This window comes from Narcine bancroftii, chromosome 1 (genome assembly GCF_036971445.1).
Source record: "Narcine bancroftii isolate sNarBan1 chromosome 1, sNarBan1.hap1, whole genome shotgun sequence".
NCBI classification, from domain to species: Eukaryota; Metazoa; Chordata; class Chondrichthyes; order Torpediniformes; family Narcinidae; genus Narcine; species Narcine bancroftii.
In genome coordinates this window covers 448,508,249-448,528,084 of record NC_091469.1, presented here as the reverse complement: position 1 = coordinate 448,528,084, position 19,836 = coordinate 448,508,249, and the positions used below count along the sequence as shown (strand labels likewise).

General features: G+C 39.5%; 1 protein-coding gene and 1 long non-coding RNA gene across 18 annotated transcripts in view; one reads left to right on the top strand and one right to left on the bottom strand.

Annotated features, from left to right (window-relative positions):
• Window positions 1–19,836, bottom strand: part of mpp7a (MAGUK p55 scaffold protein 7a) — a 584,207-nt gene that overhangs the window by 85,775 nt on the left and 478,596 nt on the right. For all 17 annotated transcript variants that reach the window (XR_011350171.1, XM_069914534.1, XM_069914533.1 and 14 more), the window contains 2 exons: window positions 15,115–15,311; window positions 14,353–14,417 (listed from right to left, as the gene is read on the bottom strand). Coding sequence is in view for 16 of the 17 variants with exons in the window: in XM_069914534.1 (XP_069770635.1) it covers window positions 14,353–14,417; window positions 15,115–15,311 (262 nt within the window). In the remaining variant the exon portion in view is untranslated. The remainder of the gene's footprint in view (window positions 1–14,352; window positions 14,418–15,114; window positions 15,312–19,836) is intronic.
• The window catches only part of LOC138751771 (uncharacterized), a 692,174-nt gene that overhangs the window by 659,397 nt on the left and 12,941 nt on the right, over window positions 1–19,836 (top strand). The window lies entirely within an intron of this gene.

Genomic DNA, 19,836 nt, shown 5'->3' with positions numbered 1-19,836 from the left:
AAGCCTTGGCATGTTGGGTTAAAGAGAACCCTAAAGCGTTCTATGAATATGTGAAGAACATAAGGATAACAAGAATGAAAGTGGGGCTGCTAAAGGATAAAGAAGGCAACATATGCCTGGAGGCGGAGAAGGTTTGGGAGGTCCTAAATAAATACCTTGCTTCAGTATTAACAAGAGAAAAGTACCTTGATCAGAGTGAGGTCGGAATAGAATAGGCTTGTATGCTGGACCATGTTGAAATTATGGAAGAGGAAGCATTGGATCTTCTTAAAAACATTAAGATTGGTAAATTCCTGAGGCCAGCCGCAAGTTGCTGTGAGAAGTAAGGGAAGAGATAGCTGGGACAGTGATTATGATCTTTGAGTCCTTTTTGGCCACTGGAGAGGTGCCAGAGGTGCAAATGTAGTCCACTTGTTTAAAACAGGTAATAAGGAGAATCCTGGGAATTGTAGATCAGTGAGTCTTATGTAGTGGTGTGCAAAATATTGGAGAAGATTCTTAAGGATAGAATCTATGAGCATATGAAGAAGTACAGTTTACTCAAGAATAGTCAATATGGCTTTCTGAAGGGGAGGTCTGCATCACCAGCCTAATTCAATTTTTTCAGGAGGTAACAAAAGAAATTGATGTGTGGTAAAGTGGTCTATACGGATTTTAATAAGGCTTCTGACTTGTTCTGGAGGCATTAGAAACTTAGCTGTGTGGATAAAAAATTGGCTTGCATGTAGAAAGCAGAGAGTAGTAATGGACAGAAAGTATTCTGCCTAGAGGTCAATGACTAGTGGAGTTCTGCAGGGATCTGTTAAGCTCTTCGTGATTTTTATAATTGACTTGGCTGAAGAGGTGGAAGAATGTGTCAGTAAGTTGAGAATGATACGAAGGTTGCAGAAGTTGTGGATAGTTTTCATAAGTTACAAAAGGATAAAGACAGGATGCATAGTGGGCAAAAGTGCAGATAAAGTTCAATCCAGATAAGTGTGAAGTGATGCAATTTGGAAAGACAAACCAGAAGACTGAGTACAGGGTTAATGGTGAGTTACTTAAGAGTGTGGATGAACAAATCTATATATCCCTCAAGGTCGCTGCACAGGTTAATAGGATGGTTAGGAAGGCCTGTGGGATGTTGGGCTTCATTAATATGGGGATTGAGTTTAAGAGTCAAGAGGTCATGTTTCAACTCTACATATCTCTGGTGTGATCGCACTTCCGAATATTATGTTCAGTTCTGGACACCTCATTATCATTTGGAGTGTAGAAGGATGAGACGAGCGCTTTTTTCCCAGGCTAGGAATAGCAAACACCAAAGGACATATATACAAAGTGAAGGGAGAGAAGTTTAGGGGTGACATCAGGGGAAAGTTTTGGTACACAGAGAGTTGTGGGTTCCTGGAATTCAGGGCCTGGGATGGTAGTAGAAACTGAAACATTAGGGTCATTTAAGAGGCTCGTGGCTAGGCACATGGATGGAAAAAAATGAGGGTTACGGGGTAGGAAGGGTTTAGTACTTTTTTTAAAAAATGGGTCAGCACAACATCAAGAGCCGAAGGGTCTGTACTGTGCCGTAGTGTTCCATCTTCTCTGTTCTATCCAATTCTCTATTGGTGAACACTACTGTATTGAGAATTTGCCAGCAAATGCTCAGATTTAAGACAGTCAGCATTTGCAGTTCAATCCATCAAATTGCATACAAAGAGACTCTCCTGTATTGTAAGTTTGGAGAAGTTTAAGAAGCATTCCAGAAGATTAAACTACAGCAAAAATTCACCTGAAATCAATGACAAAGAACAATCATACAATTAAAATGGGCACTAGTTCCCAATGATACATTCCCTGTTGGCCCATTTCAAATTTTGTTCAATAGCATATCTAGCTTTTACTGGTCTGATATGCTATCATCAAATCATGCCCGACTAGAAGTTGTGATTAATAGGCTTTAATCACCATAAACTGCAAGCATGTCTCACACGTTATTGGCCCGGTTCCAAGGCAGGTTCTGAGGTAGGGGCTTGGGCATAACCACCTTTATGGAAATTCTGAGGGGAGGAGTCATAGGTACAGGGGCGAGCAAACCCATACAATATATTCATATTAGACAGCAGCAATAGTTACACAGTGGTTCCACCACATTCACCCCGATTTTTTTTAAAACAAAGTTCTGCGGGGTGAAGTTGATCAAAGTCCATTACAGGTTCAGTCTGTCCGGTGGTCTTGTCTGTCATTGCAACTGTCATAGTGCAGATGTGGGTCGGCTGTTGGCTCCTGAGTGGTGTTTTGCATGACAGGCTGGATGTCTGGTTGTTGTTGGGGGGGGGGGGAGGGGAGGTGGTGGAGGGTGTGGGTTGTTCGGTCTGTGGTTGGGTCAGGGCATGGCGTGACATTGATGGGGCCAGGTACCCGAATGTGTCACTAGTAGACGTAGGGCTGGGTACCAGTTGGTCAATTATGGGGGCTTCTGCATGGGCCAGATCCCGGATGGAAACCATGTCTTCCAGCTGATCCTTGTATTCCATGTAAATATACTGAGGGTTCACATGGAGGAGGTGGACCTTCTCAACCAGGGGATCTGTCTTATGGGTCCTGGTATGTCTTGGGAGCAGAACTGGCCCTGGGGTTATCAGCCAGAACAGCAGCGTGAGTCCCGATGCTGACTTCCTTGGGAAGGAGAACAGCGTTTGTGGGGTTGTGTTTGTAGTGGTACAGAGGTGGGAACTGGAAGTGTGGAGCACCTCTCAGAGGACCTCTTGCCACTAAGTAACAGGCAGGGCTTTCGATGTGACGGCTAGGAGGACTGCCCTCCAAACAGTGGCGTTCTCCCTTTCCACCTGGCTGTTTCCTCGGGGGTTGTAGCTGGTGGTCCTATTCGTGGCTATACCCTTGGGCAGAAGGTACTGGTGCAACGTCACTCATAAAGGAGGAGTCCCAATCACTATGAATATAGCAGGGGTATCCAAACAGAGTGAAGTTACTAAGTGACTTGATGACCGTGGCCATGGTCATGTCTGGGCAAGGGATGGAGAATGGGAAACATGAATACTCGTTGACAACATTCTGATTGGTGGAGGCGAGGGGGCCCTTGAAGTCTATACTCAAACGTTCAAAGGGCAGGTGGCTTTAATCAGGTGAGCGTTCTCTGGCTGGTAGAATTGTGGTTTGCACTCAGCGCAGATCAGGCAGTTCTGGGTTAATTCCCTTTATGTTCTTGAACAAGAAAGAGAAGTTGCGAGCTTTAATTAAGTGGTAGAGCCTGGTGACCCCAGCGTGGAGGGTTTGGAGGCAGTCTGTCTATGTGTAGGCGCATGTCCCATGGGACAGTTTATCAGGGGGTTCATTGAGCTTCCCAGGCTGGTACAAGATCTCATAGTTGTAGGTGGATAGGTCAATTCTCCTCCTCAGGATCTTGTTCTTGATTTTTTTCCACGTTGTTTGTTATTAAACATAAAAGTGACTGCAAGTTTGCCAGCCAGGTAGTACCTCCAGTGGAACACTGCTTCCACTATGGCCTTAGCCTCCTCAGTGGCTGAGTGCTGCAGTTCGGGGGCCTGGAGGGTGTGAGAAAAGAATGCCACAGGTATGGCCACCTGGTTAAATGTGGCAGCTAGGGCAAAGTTGGATGTATCGGTCTCCACCTGGAATGGAGTGGATTCGTCCACAGCATTCATCATTACCTTGGCGATGTCATCTTTGATGTGTGTGAAGGCCGCTTGGGCTTCCACCGACAGAGGGAAAGTGGTTGTTTTCACCAGGGGGCAGGCCTTATCTGCGTAATTAGGGACCCACTGGGCATAATAGGACAAGAACCCCAAGTATCTTTTCAAGGCCTTGAGGGTATGGGGCAGTGGGAATTCCGGCAGGGAGTGCATTCTGTCAGGGTTGGGCTCAATGACTCCATTCTCCACCACGTAACTGACGTGAAGCGCAGAACATACATTTTTCATGGTTATATGTGAGGTTGAACTTTTTGGCTGTATGGAGAAATTTTTGTAGGTTGGTGTTCTGGTCCTGCTGGTCATAGCCACAAATAGTCACATTGTCCAGATAGGGGAACATGGCCTTCAACCCGTGGTCATCCACCATCCAGTCCATTTCCCTCTGGAAGATGGAAACCTTGTTGGATACCCCAAAGGGGACCTGGAGGAAGTGGTAGAGGTGGCCGTCAGCCTCAAATGCCATGTACTGGCTGTCCTCCGGGTGGATTGCGAGCTGGTGGTATGCCGACTTAAGGTTGATGGTTGAGAAGACCCGGTACTGAGCAATCTTGTTTAGCATATTAGCTATGTGGAGGAGGTGGTAGGCATCCAGCTGGATGAATCAATTGATAGTCTGAATGTAGTCTACAACCATGCGGTGCTTCTCCCCACTCTTTCCCACTACCATTTGTGCCTTCCAGGGGTTGGTGCTACATTCTATAATCCCTTCAGCCTGAAGTCGTTTAACTTCTGCTCTATTGAAAGCTTTATCTCCAGGGTTATTTTGTCTGCTTTTGGTGATGACAGGCTTGCAGTCGGGGGTGAGGTTCACGAAGGGGTGGCGGTGGGACCCGGAGGGTGGACAAACCGCAGTTCATGTGCAATGGGCGGATTTTGAGATGCTAATTGGTCATGTTCGGAGTGGGGGTTGGTGGTTTAAAATATGGTTGTTGTGGACTGTGAGGCCTGTCAAATTACATTAGGACACTCTAAAGTTGGCACTGAAAATCCAGTTCCAATAGGACCGGTGTGCAGAGCTGTAGCATAATGAAGATTTTAAAGTTTTTGTATTTAGTGCCACGTATGATCAATGGTCAATGTCACAGTGCATCTGCCATGGATCTAGGTCGAGTGGAATCTGCAGGCCAAATGGAATCTGCAGGCCAAATGGACTTTGCACTTAACTGGAGTCACTGGGAGGGTATAGAGCCATACTGTAGCTGATGTGAGCTGTTCTGGTCCAGGATGATTGAGGCCAACGTCTGGTCGCTGTCCAATTCACTGCTACTGTACTGGCTCGGTGATGCCCTCCAAGATGGTGGCCCCCATGATGCACACAAGGTGCTGTTTCTCACCGCCGGAAGTGGTGCCATCCTGAGTTATCATCTCCATGGTCCCGCCAAGCTGCCACCACCCCCCACCCCCACCACCCCAGACCGGTAGTGGTGCCGGAAGTGACACTGCACTGCTGGAGGAATGTATGGACCGACATACCCTTACTTAGTGCCACTTTTCCCCCCACAGTTGGAACAAGTCACATCTCTGGCCGGGCAGTTCCTACGTGAATGCTTCACCTGGCCACAGAAGTGGCACTTCAGGTGCTCAATGGCAGTGACATGGGATCCTGTGTCCCAAGATGGTGGCAGCCGTGCTCCCCGGGCTAGAGGAGAAGACCTCCTCATTTTGCTGCACTGCTTCAAGCAATTTGGCCAGGTCTACGACCCTGAATGCTCTGATATCCTCTTCTAGGAGTGTCTGTCAAATGTGATCTAACTTAAGCCGGCTACATATATGTCTCAGATCAGCTCCTCTAAGTGGACTGCAGCAGAAACTTCTCTGTAGTCACAGGCTCGCCCTAGCTCCCACAGGACCCGCACATTCTTATCCATGGAGTCATCAGGTGCTTGTCTGTGATGGTCCAGAAGATACCTAGCACAGGTGAAATTTTTCGGGATATGGTACTGTTTCTGCATGAGCTCCATAGTGGCTGTGTAAGTACAGCAGTCTCTGATTTGAAAAACGCAGTGGCCGACCTGTGCGAAAAGCGAGTCCTTTTTATCTTCTTCACTCTGTACGTCGTTTTGTCTCATGAAGGCTTTGAGGCAGTGCAGCCACTGGATGAATTTTATGGATGCCTCTGGACTTTAGGGTCAGTGTCCAGTTTATGTGCCTGTATTGCCTTAACCATAGCATGAAAGTATGGTGATTAAATTATTACGCGATCAATAACTCACGTCAAACTAGAAGTCATGATTAATAGGCTTTAATCACCATAACCTGCAAGCACATCTCACATGTTGCTGGCCCAGTTCCAACAGGTAGAGGGGCAGGCCAGCCCATACAATACATTTGTATTAGACAGCTACACAGCAGTTCCACTACACTGTCTAATCTTGTATATTTTTGCTATATTTGGCCAAGCAATAATAACGGATTCAGGATTCATTTCACTGCATCATTAACAATATTTCTTTGACAAATTTCAATTAAAAAAAAAAAATCAATTACACACAGTGAAAAATTCTGGACTATTACATGTTCTTGCAAAGACCAAAGCAACTCTGAATTGAAAGTATGATGAGTGGTATTTTTAATCCTAGACATATCTACTTTGCCGTTCACAAGAAAAATTAAAACTAACTTGGGAAGCATTGCTTATAAAACAAAATATATTTTTAAAAAAGCAACAGAAAGATTAATTAAATGATCGTCCAAATGTTATGTACTCTTTTCGAGAAAGGAATTGACAATTCAGAAAAGAAGTGAAGAAATAAATGATAGCATGCACTGGGTCTATTTGCTCACCTATATAGAGTCCACTGAAAAGGTCCCCATATTCAGCATCTTCTGGAGAAAGGATACAAGCACAATGAACAAAAGCCAGGAAAAGAAGCAGAACAGTTAGAGGCTCAGCCAACAATGCAGACAGATACAATTGTAAGCCATCAAGTTAAGTGCTTCAGTTGACTAAGCACTACAACAACTTAGGTTTTGAGTTTGAGATTGATTGCTTCTTCTCATTTTGAAAATTGTATTGGCAAACATTTTAAGCAGAAGGAAATGAAATAAATATTATTGCTCTTCATAATCAATTGGGTTAATGAAACAAGCTTATTTTAAAAATACACTGTTTTGAGTTCTGAATTATTTTAATATTAAAATAAATTACAGTTAACATTTATACATCTAATGTATTTTTAAATCACAAATATTCAAGGAGCCAAAGGCTGGGTATTGATTCTGGTTTTACTGGCCAATTTTTTTAAAAAAAAAACATTTTTAGCTACTTGAACACCTGAAGTTTTTGCTGTCTTCAATTTTTCATGAAAACAACTGAGAAAAATTGGCTAATTTCTTTTACTACTAGCTCATATATCCATGTGATAACATTGTTTTGCAAAAACTGCATTAGCCTTTAAAAGCACTGCCCTGGGAAAAAGGCGCTGGCTGTCCGCCCTATCTATGCCTCTCAGAGTCTTTTAGACCTTTGTTAAGTTTCCACGAATGATTTATTTTCCAATCTGGGCAACATTCTGGTAAATCTCCTCTGAGTCCTCTCCATAGCATCCTTCTTAAAATGAGTGTCCAGAACTGGACAAAAAACTCCAAGTGTGATTTCACCAGAGATTTGTAGAATTGCAACATGACATGAACTCATCCCCCTCTTAATGAAGCCCTACATCCCATAAGCCCTATTAATTGTCCCATCAGCCTGAGCAGTTACTTTGAGGGATATATGGATTTGGACCCCAAGGTCCCTCTGTTCATTCATACTTCTAAGTAACCAACTATTAACCCTGTACTCAGCCTTCTGGTTTGTCCTTCCAAAATGCATCACCTCACACTTATCCGGATTGAAATCCATCTGCCACTTTTCTGCTCAACTCTGCATCTTGTCTATATCTTTTTGTAACCCTCGACAACTTTCAACACTATCCACAACTCCTCCAACTTTCGTATCATTCGCAAACTTACTGACCCATCCTTCTGCTTCTTCATCCAGGTCATTTATAATGATCACAGAGAGCAGGGGTCCCAGAACAGATCTTTGTGGAACTCCACCATCACTAACCTCCAATTTGAATACTTTCCTTCTACTACAACTCTGTTTTCTACATGCAAGTCAATTTTTTATCCACCCAGCCAAGGTTCCATGGACCCCATGCTCACGATTTTCTGAACAACTCCCTCATGGGGGGACTTTGTTAAATGCCTTACTAAAATCCATACAGACCACATCTAGCGCATGTGGTCCCTAAACTTCCTCCACGTTAGTACTGTACTTTTACGCTTCAATATCTGTTTCTAATTTACTTTTGCTAGTTCCTATCATATTCCATCCTAGTTAGCCCTCCCCCAGTTAAACATCTTCCCATTTTGTCTGTGTTTATCCCTATCCCTAGCTATGCTGAAACACAGGGAATTGAAGTCACTTTCACCAAAATACTTCCCCACCGCGAGGTCCACCACCTGACCAGGCTCATGACCCAGAATTAGATACAGTGTGGCCGCTCTTCTCGTCGACTGGCCCACATACTGTGTCTAGAACCCTTCTTGAACACACCTGACAAATTCAGTCCCATCTATCCCTCTTGCAGTCAGGAAGTGCCAGTCAATATTAAGTAAGTTGAGGTCCCCCTAACAACAACCCTATATTTTTATGCACCATACCAAGATATGCCTGCTTATCTGCTCTTGGGTGTCCCAAAGGCTATTTGGGGGCATATGGACAACTCCTAGTACAGTGATTGCTCCTTTCCTATTTCTGACTTCCACCCACAGTGTCTCAGTAGACACTTCCTCAGCAGCGTCCTCCCTTTCTAAAGCCGTGATACCTAAGCAGTAATACTACTCCCCCCTCACCTCCTATCCTATTAAAACACCTAAACCCTATACCTGCATCAGCCAATCGTGCCCTTCCTCCAGCCAAATCTCTGTAATAGCCACAATATCATAGTTTCACTTACTGATCCATGCTTTAAGTTCACCCCCTTTATTCCTAATATTCCTAGTATTGAAATAAACACATTTAAAATCTTCTGATTACTTTTATGTTTTGTCCCAGCCTGTCGTTCATCACAAACTCAGAATACATAGCATCACGCTTTTGACCTTCAACCCTGTTCTCTGCACTCACACTCTTGTTCCCACCCCCCTGCCAAACTAGTTTAAACCCTTCCGAACAGCTCTAACAAAACCTGCCCACCAGGATATTGGTCCTTCTCCAGTTCAAGTGCAGCGCATCCTTTTTGTACAGGTCAGATTTTCCCCAGAAGAGATCCCAGTGATTCACAAATCTGAACCTCTGCCCCCTTCATCTATGTATTCATCTGCCACAACTTCCTATTCCTAGCCTTTCTGGGTAGGAATACCCAGAGGGGGTTGGTTTACTTTTGTAGAGATTATTTCTGATCATCCTCTGGGGATATTGATGCAGTTGAGAATCAAACATTACAGGCATAGAGTGATAGTCATACAGTGGAGAAATAGGCACTGGCCCAACTTGCCCCACGTTTCTAAATGCCCATATTCACTGGCCCCCATCTGCTTGCATTTGGCCTATATCTCTCTTAACCCATCCTATCAATGTATCTGTCCAATTATTTCTTAAACATTGCAATATTAAGGGCCTCAACCGCCTCCTCTGTTACATACACTCTGTTAAAAGTTCTTATAAAATCTGTCCCCCCTTACATTAAACACATGTCCTTTGGTTACCAATTCCCCTATTCTGGGCAAGCATCTCTGCATTCACCCAATTTATTCTACCGATGATTTTATACAGCTCCATGAAATTACCCCTCATCCTTTGAGCACCAAAGAATAAATCTCTAGTCTGTTCAACCTCTCCCTATAGTTCAGTCTTTGGAGTCCTGGCAACATCCTCATAAATCTTCTCTGCACCCTCTCCAGCTTGACAACATCTTTCCAAAAGCACAGTGACCAAATCAGGACACAATACTCCAAAATGGACTTCATTAACATTCCATACAACTGCAATGTCACCTCCCAACTTTGATACTCAGGGCTCTGACTGATGAAAGCCAGTCTGTTGAAAGCATTTTTCAAACATGGACAGTTAGAGCACAGTACAGCCCTTCTGCCTACGATGTTGTGCCGACCTTTGTAAACTCTCTCCACCATAATCTTATCTTTTACTACCTCACACCCATAACCCTTTATTTTTCTTACAACTACCTACTGAATTGTACCAGCCCCCAACATCACCCCTGGCAACACATTCTAGGCACCCACCACTCTCTGTTTAAAAATATTACCTGTGGCATCTTCCCTGCACGGTTGGACATAGTGGTTAGCACAATGCCTTTAAAGCACCAGTGATCAGGACCAGGGTTTGAATCCCATGCGGTCTGTAAGGAGTTTGTACATTCTCCCCCAGTCTATGTGGGTTTTCCACAGGGGCTCTGGATTCCTCCCACCATTCAAAATGTACCAGGGATGGAGGTTAATTGGGTGTAAATTGGGCAGCACAGACTCATGGGACTGTTACTGTGCTGTATGTCTAAAATTTAAAAAAAACTTTCCTTCACTCAACTTAAACAGATGTCCTCTGGCATTTACTACTGTCACCCCAGGACAAAAGGTGACGGTTGTCTACCCTATCTATGCCCCTCATAATCTTATTTTCCTCTATTAAGTCATCTCTATTTGCTGTAGGCAAATGTTTAGATTGCACAATTATAAAATAAGCTTGATTTCAAAATAATAGATTTGGTTTAATTATTGATGGATAAAGTCAACCATTGGAAAGAGTTGATGGAGATGCAATTTAATTTCAAAACGAGCCATATTTTAGGAGGTGAGGCACGGCAAAAAACATTATAAAGGGCTCGGATTCAAACACAATTACCGAGAGTTTTACAGCAGGCGGATAAAATCCCCAAAATGTTAATCTACATTTTCCAAATGGAAATGCAGGATGCTGACATAAAAGGGTTAACAAATTGCAGAAGGTCATGGTTCAAATATTGTATGGTTTCTGGGTTGCCAAAGTGAAGCTCAACAAACAGAGACTCAATGGGATGGCTGCTGTACTATAGAGAAAATTAGGACAGTTATATAATTTCCAAAAAAGAGTACATTTTAAGAGAATATTTAAAATATTGAAGGGTTTCAGAAGAACAAAATAGCGTTACTTCCCCACATTGAAGAGTTTATACAAATTTTTTTTTTACAATAAATGGATTTTATTCATGATAAATTATTTATCAAAGTCTCTTCCCATCCTCTGTTTAATAAAACCATGATGATGAAAAAGTGTAAAATTTCTGCGGAAGATATGAAATAAAAAAGGCTGAAATCACTGCATCTTTAAGAGAAGGTAAACAATTAAAAAAGACCAAGAGAAATATTACTTTAGGATAATTGATGGGCTTTGTTCTATTGTTTCTAGCATTTTAATCCAGAACTGATCACAGACAGCAAGCTATTTAACTAGCATCAATTTGATGCACTAATGCAATAATGCTGGAGACTAATCGTCACATGTACATCAATATGCATATGCAAAAACTAATGTGTTGTTAAGCTTAATAGAGATATAGTAGAAAAATGAATTTGAAAAAACTATGCATTTATTGGGGAAAATATGTTTAACAAATGTTTTTGGTATTTTTTAAAAAGTATTATAATCAACAAAAGAGGAAATATCACCATTCTACACCTCCAATTCATAAACTTGTCTCAATCCCATTCATGAAACAGAGAACTACATAATATTTGTTTTATCTTCCCTTGCAGTAAGCTGCACTGATAAGTTTTTTGGCTCAGTTAATGCATTCCAATTCTGCTGAATATCTATCAAATCAATTGGACTCAGGGGACCAAACTCTATTTTGATAAACCAAGCTGTCTCAATTTAAAGCTTTCCCATTTGAGAGAAGGGACAGCCGAACAAGCTTAAAAATTACAATTCATATCTTATACATGTTATTTTATTTTTAAATGGTTTCAAAAATACTCCTAAAATAAATCTAATATACCAAAGTGTACCAACAGAAACACTAAATTATGTCCACTACCAGAAGGTTTTTCCTCTAATATGTCATGTAAAATTAAGAATGTACCGTATATTTACATATTATTCAATTGTTTAATTTCAGAGTGTTCTTCGACAGCAGCCAAGTGAAGACATTTTTAGTGTTGACAGATTGTTGAAGCATACATCTGATATGCACTCTATTATCCAAGTGCATTCATTACACATTCAACGCACACAAAAAATTACCAAACCATTATTGAAGTTTAGCATTGAATTTGCAATATTACATATCAATTTAATTCTATAATCAAATACAAGTTCAAATACCTTCTATTTCCTCTGAGAAGCAGTAAAAAATTGAAAAGCACACAATTGAAATATTTGGATGTAATCATTGAAATGCTCTAATTTTGTTCAAGAGAGCCACAAAAGTCTACCTACCACTTTGAACAGTTTCCTCATCTTAGAACAGCCAACAAAAAGATGGAAAAAGAATAGATATTTTGTCTTTTTATGACTATTAACGAGATTAAGGACATAAATGACACACATTCATACTGGCACACACCTGTATTGCACATCTACAAATTCAAAATAATTAAGTGCCATATGCAACCGAGTTAAATCCTAAATCTTTCTAAAACTTGAAGATTCAAATGTTTCGTGATCGATCTGCATATATTTTATTGAAATTGCCAAGTTATTTGATTTGATATTCTCACATTAAATCCTCAAGGCATTCATTTACTACAGCAAATTAAAGTTAAGTGATAGGACATCTAACACGAGTTTCCTTTCAATATAGGGAGGTTTCTGTTTATTCGCATTCTTATCTCAGCAAAATCAATCAAATCTATATTTCAACAAAAGAGAATTTTAAACCAAATTCATTAGTCTCAGTGCCATTTACATTGGTTTTCTGCAATAGTTTACACTGGTTTAAGATTCATTTCAAATGAACAAATGTCTTCAGATATACAGAAACTAATAGCATATTTTTAACATTTCCATACAAAAAAAATTAAGAAACCATTCACCACAAGTTTTGAATTCATTTTCTTAACTTTAACTAGGACTAGACACTCTTATTTTATTACTCTTCGTAAATTATTTTTTCTGTGGTAAATAATTAAGTACACAAAGTTACTACTCTTAAGGACATCAATACATCATTTTGAAATAAAATAAAAAAGAAACAATTATGTTCCATTTGCTTTGGCTCAGGGAAGACTTCCATTTGTCAAAGTGCAGAAGAATCTTGTAGGAAATGAACAGCAACCTATCCAGCACATTTTCAAGAACATTTTGTGCACAATTTCCTGACTGCAGGCAAAGCAGAACTACTAACCTATTGTTTTTACACTTGCATTTTGTTCAAAATGCTGTGCAAATATCAAGAAAAAAATGTTACACCAGATATAAGTCTCTGTGGTAGCTCCTGCTGGATCACCTTGATATAAAAACCTGTGATTGGCTGTGTGCTATTCCAGTACTTAGTCATCAGTTTACACCAACAGGTGGAACTATTTTTATGCTTGATTTACACAAAATTCAGTGAAAGCTCTTAATAATTTAAACTTTGGTGTGTTTAAAGTACTCGAGTTAATTAGATAAACTGATTACGAGAAATGTCTGCAAGAAGTTGCCACGGCAGACCAAGTTCATTACAGCAAGATGTTATTTGCTTGCAAACACCTGGGTTAGATTATTTTTAAACTTTTAGCCTTTCAAAATTGGTACCATTCACAATGCATTATTTCTTTTGTCTCAGTTCAAGTTCAAATGCAACTGAAAATGGCACCACAGTTGAGACAAAACTAGGTTACATCCTGTTTAAATGAACAACATTTGGATGCAGTTAAAAACTTCCTCTTGTTCATGTGGTCTTAATTCCTCAAATCAAAAGTTGAATCAAAATTTTAAAAAAAATTAAAGCTATCCAAGCTAGTGGAAAACCGAACAATGAGTTTATAAGTTCTGCAATGATAGCCAAAATGTTTGCAGCAGCTAAAAGTAAAGAAAAATGATTGAATTCATTCATGTAAAATGCAAATTTGAGACCTGACTGCCCAACCCCAAACACATCAAATAAGTGCTCAATTTTTCAAGTCACATTGGAAAATTCTTGCCAATTCATCTGATGTCTGTACAAATTCTTATGTGCTTGAAAATTAAGCAACTACTATTCAACTAACTCTGAGGATCCATCAAATTACATCAGAGATTATGTGCTCAAATGTGATGCAGGTACACTTTTAAAAAAGTATTTGAACTGACAAATGACAAAACTGCCCAAAATACTCTGCTTGGCTGGGTTAAATCATCAATCTAAAATGTCATAAACCTGAATCCAAGTTTTGTCAATCATTTCAAATAGTTATCATTCAACACTGGAACTTTGCCATTCTCAGCATTGCCATAGCCTAACACTGGATAATTCATTTAGCTTTAACCACAGCTCTATCTGCTAAATCAAGTAACATGAGTACAGAATCACAATTTCATATTCTAAATCTCCCAGACTGACATGCGACAGAGATAGTTGAGCGAACAAAGTAAGAGTCGGCTAATTTACTGACTGGAAATACTTGAGAATTCTTTGCTCTTGAAACTCAGAGATAAGTTCTGTTTAATAACCATCATGCAATTCAGTTATTGACTTACATGAGCGTCTATTGGAACTCTTTTGTGGCTGAACGAGTGCCACAGGTCTTCCAAGTGCAAATCTCCTGCAAGAAGTAAATGTCAACATTTGAGTGCTGTGTGGAAAAAAATACTTCCAACAAATATAACAGCAACATTTTAATGAAAAGTTTTTGATTTTATTGTGAATAAATTTAATCTATAAAATTTCAAATTTTAGTGAAGACATAAAACAATTGTTTTCTGTGTTGCATATTAAATTATTTTCCACACATTTTTCCAAACTGGAAAGGCATCAGTTGATGTTCTTAAGTCTCAACTACTTCAACCTGAGAAAATCTGAAGGAGATTTGTACGCACCTTTAACATTTACATACAATATACATGGACAGGCTCAGGGTTCCAATGACTCGGGTTCAGCATGGGAAGACTTTGCATGTTCCTCCTGGGACCATGTGAGTTTCTCCCAGGTGCTCTGCTTTCAAGATAGGTTAATTGGCCACTGTAAATTTCCCCTAGCATACAACTGAAAGGTAGGATCTAAAAGGCGGGGGGGGGGGGGGAGGGAATTAATGGTAACATGCGAAGAATAAAATGCAACCTGTGTAATTTGAGACTTAGTGGTCAGCATGAACTTGGTGGGCTGAATGGCCTGTTTCAACGCAGAATGATATGGTTTTCTAATGTAAATTAAGAAAACAATGTCTAATGCATCTCATTCCATTGTGCATTTTAACACAAAGTTTGCTGTCTTACTGTAACTGCCTGTTTATTTGTGGTTACCTCTCTTGAAACTGCTTTGATGGGATCAGTGCTGCTCTTAGATTGGCATCACACTCTTGTTTGGCTTGCCACCAGGTTGCATCGTCCTGGCTGACAATCTGAAGAACATCTCCTTTCTTGAAAGAAAGCCCAGCTTCTTTGCATGGAATAGCTTTATCCTCATTTGGGTCATAATCAAATAAGGTCCTGACAAACATCTGTGAAAGAAAGAAAACATCATATTTATTCCTATTTAATTATTACATGGCTGTTGCAGCTCAAATGTCATGAGTAAACTGAAACATAAGGAAGCTGTTCTCTTGAGAGCTTGCAAAGAGGAGGAATTTCACAAAATCTAAAAAAACCTATCTGTTAAACCAGAGATATTAAAAATAGTTCAAATGACATAAAGAGCTCAGCTAAATTAATGCAGTTTAATCCAAAAGAAAAACTATGCCCCATTTCTCCATGTGAAGAACATTAGTTGCAAATTAAAAATCTTGCTTACATGTAAAGGAAACTGTAGCCAAATTCAAAAACTGCAGCTGTTCCTTCTGATTTAGAAAGCCAATCAATACTTCGAAAAAAATGATAAGATTGTTCACTGCCATTGTACAACATACAAGACGGTTAGCTTGGAGGTTGGCACAACACTATTACAGCATTAGCAACCTGGGTTTGAATCCAGCACTGTCTATAAGGAGCTTGTGTCTGCATGCATTTCCTTTGGGTGCTCTGGTTTCCTCCCACCTTTCAAAAACATATGGGGGTTGTAGGCTAATTGGGGTAATTGGGCAGCATGGGCTTGTGGGCTGAAAGGGCCTGTTACTGTGCTGTATGCCTAAATTTTAAAACTTAGAAAGATTGTTGAACATTGTCAATGGAACAATACAGTCAGACGACAGAATTAATAATTATCTTTCTTCATTTTTTTGTTCATTTATGAAGTACTGTACCCTTTTATATTCCCAATTCTTGGAAGCATCATTCAAACATGGCTCTACTCCACTTTAAGTTAATCCGGACAGGTGCCAAGCTGTTTATAAATAGGGACCTGCAATCAGTCATTTTGGCATTCAATGGAGATCACTGAAAATAAGAGCAAATTTTAACTTACACAGAGTTTTTCCAAACCCGAGCCCTCATTAGCTTCTCTTCAAAGTCAAAGGGTCTTGCTACTGACTTTGGATAAATGTTATTACATTTAAAAATGCTTTTTATTTAAATGTCCATTTTGAATTCGGTCAGAAAATGCTGCAAATTTTCAAATTATTTCATAAAGAAGCTCTAGATTTATGAAAGACCAAGAGGGAAAGATGATAAAAGATAAAGAAAAACACAATACACCTAAAGCAATAATGCAGGGATAATGACCTGGAGTTCCTGCGGGCATTGCCCTGATGTTCAGGCCATCTGCCCAAAATCTATAAAATAATTACAAAAGGTTTAGGAACCTGGAGCGTAATATACAACCAGGTCAAAAAGAAGCCACTATCTATTTTTTTGCACCCACATTGCCGATCTGACCCTAGAAATGAGTTAATTGCCACTGCACAGCAATTTTCAGAAAGGCTAAGTGGAACTTCCTTAAAATATAATTTTGAAATTTACTAACAAGAAACAACTATTCATCAAAGAATATAGTATTTTAATGGCTGGGATATCAGGCTTCCAGAGGCCTAAATTGAAATTTAGACATGCTGCACAGTAATAGGCCATTCTGGCTAATGATGCTATGCCAATGTTCCCTTTAATTTTAGGAGTCAGTGGTGCAAAAATCTTATGCTGTGCAATTTCTTTTCCTGTGACAAAAGAATTTGCGCACTGAATGTTTGTAAAAATGTAAACTTGAAATTGTTTCAAGATAATTTTGGCTAATAAAACTGGATTGACATGTTTTAATAATAATATAAGTATGATTAACTACTTGTTTAACTGACTAACTAGTTAACAGAAACAGTCAGCTAAGAGATTATTTTAAATAAGTATTATTATTCATTACTACATTATTTTAGGGAACTATCCTTCAATGTACACATGAATTTCTTTGGTGTGCTGGTTGCAAAATGTGTGCGTGCGCTTAGAAGGAACAGTGCCCATGCCCCTCAAATATACCAATTAATCAACCAATCCTGTCTGTAGGTTGGGAGGAATCTAGAGCACTCAGAGGAAACCCATGCAGAAATGGAGAGAACATGAAAACTCCTGACAGACAGTGGCAGATTCAAACCCGGGTCACTGGCATTGTAATAGTGTAAAAGTGGCTCTTAAATGTAATGATTGTGTACGATTCTATCAGTTTGTCTGGCAGCAAGTTCCAGATCTCATCCACTCTCTGCTCAAAAATCTTTCCCTCTGATTACCTTTAAAAACCAAATGGACGTTAAGCGGTGCATACCTGTACGGTCAAAAAAATATACAAATCCACTTAATCCAAATAAAAGTTCCTTCTCCATCTCACAGCTATAAACTTGGATCTATTTATTTGTTAGGCATTTGAGAAGCAACAAAAGAATGTTTTAACTAAATGTTGAATTTGGCAATCCACTATTATGGCATCAGAAGTTGTTTTGTATGGAGAGCTGGTACTTCCAGTGGAAACGTTTGGGGACAGTGGTTGGTCAATATTGTGAATTCACATCCATACAACATTCCATTACAGTGGGTTTATTAGTATGTGGGCAACATATTGTGGCAATCATCTCCACATTTCAGCAAACCTCGAACAATAAATGTGCAGTAAAAAAAACTATAGGTAGCAGGTACTCTTTGGAGGAGAAGTCAATTTTTAAACTTTGTTAGACAAAATAAAGATGACATGGTTTTTAAATGTTTACGGATTCCAAGCTACCATGCATTCTACTAAAAGTGTATTTGCCAATTTTATTCCGTTAGAAGCAAAATTTAATGCGAATATTGGCAAGATTCATCGACCCTACACAACACTGTCAATGTTAATGCATTCCAGGCACTTCCATAATATAAATGCATATTTCATCAACTTTTCAGGCATGTTGGAAGAAAAGTCAATCACCTTTTCACCTGCTGAGCAAAAACAGAAGTGCAAAGCAAGTCTTATTTTATGATGCATGGTAGATAATGCATCTCACAGTATGGATTTAAATAAATATTATTTGTACTAATAATGATTATATGTGCAGAAGTTAACAGGTTTTTCTATTTAGTACACATTTATTAAAATGTGTAATTTAATGCAAACATAAAGCATTTCAGAAAGTTATTTCATAGAGAATATGGACTGGCAAATAAAAAAGTTACTCTGCGTGTAATCTCATTCTTGAGCAAACTTTCAACACATTCTTGATGCAACATTGGATGGTGTGTTTCAAATTAAAATTAATTTCTTAGGTGTGGATACAAAACACTCAGCTCAAATGTTTTGGTTAAAAAGCTACGAGATATGAGAATTTCTGATCATTCTGATGTATAACCAAAGTAGATTTGCCACAAAGTTTGAAACCACATCTGGAGGAATTCAGTGGGTCGAATTTAGTGTCTGTGGATGGAAAGAACTATTGAGGTGTCATCATAAACTACTTGTGTTTCAGATTTTCAACTTAATATTTTAAGAATAAACCGAAATGATCAATACTGATAATATCTGTTTTCAAGAAAATTTGACACTTTTAAAAATGATACATTTTCAAATTAAATTATCCAACCCAGTTCTTATAACATAACATATAACATAACAATTACAGCACAGAAACAGGCCATTAGGCCCTTCTAGTCCGCACCGAACCAAACACCCCTTTCTCGTCCCACCTCCCTGCACAATGCCCATAACCCTCCATCTTCTTCTCATCCATAGACCTGTCCAACCTTTTCTTAAATAATACAATTGACTCCGCCGCCACTATTTCTCCCGGAAGATCATTCGACATGGCTACCACTCTCTGAGTAAAGAAGTTCCCCCTCATGTTACCTCTAAACCTCTGCCCCTTAATTCTTAACTCATGTCCTCTTGTTTTAATCTTTCCTCCTCTTAACGGAAATAGTCTATCCACATCCACTCTGTCTATCCCTTTCATAATCTTAAATACTTCTATCAAATCCCCTCTCAACCTTCTACGCTCCAAAGAATAAAGACCTAATCTGTCCAATCCCTCCCTATACTCTAGATGCTTAAACCCAGGTAACATTCTGGTAAACCTTCTCTGCACTCTCTCCACTCTGTTAGGCGACCAGAACTGCACACAGAACTCCAAATTAGGCCGCACCAAAGTCTTATACAATCTCAACATCACCTCCCAACTCCTATATTCCATGCAATGATTGATAAAGGCCAGCATACTAAAAGCCTTCTTCACCACCCTATTCACGTGAGTTTCAGTGAATGTGTTCCAGTGAACTCCTTTACATCGTTAATACCTTAATGTTTAAACTGTAAAATAAAAAGCCATGTTTGAAAATTTCTCCACAAACTAGTTAAAAATTCTTTGTTCCCAACTGACAGCAAGATATAGGCCAAAAAAACAAGACCAGGCTGACTGAACTTCAAGAGCTGAAATCTTAAAATTTCAGATAATGACACAAGTCCAAACTTAAGGTATGATTGATTGCCCCAACTAGACACAGAAATTGGCCAATGTGGGAAATGGAATAAATTACAAAATTGAGTTGTTTAATGTTACATGTAAAAAAGATTTTTGTGTGCTATCCAACCAAGTTAACGCCTGCAGCAGGTGGTACAATAATAACAAATAAAAAAAGTAATTAATC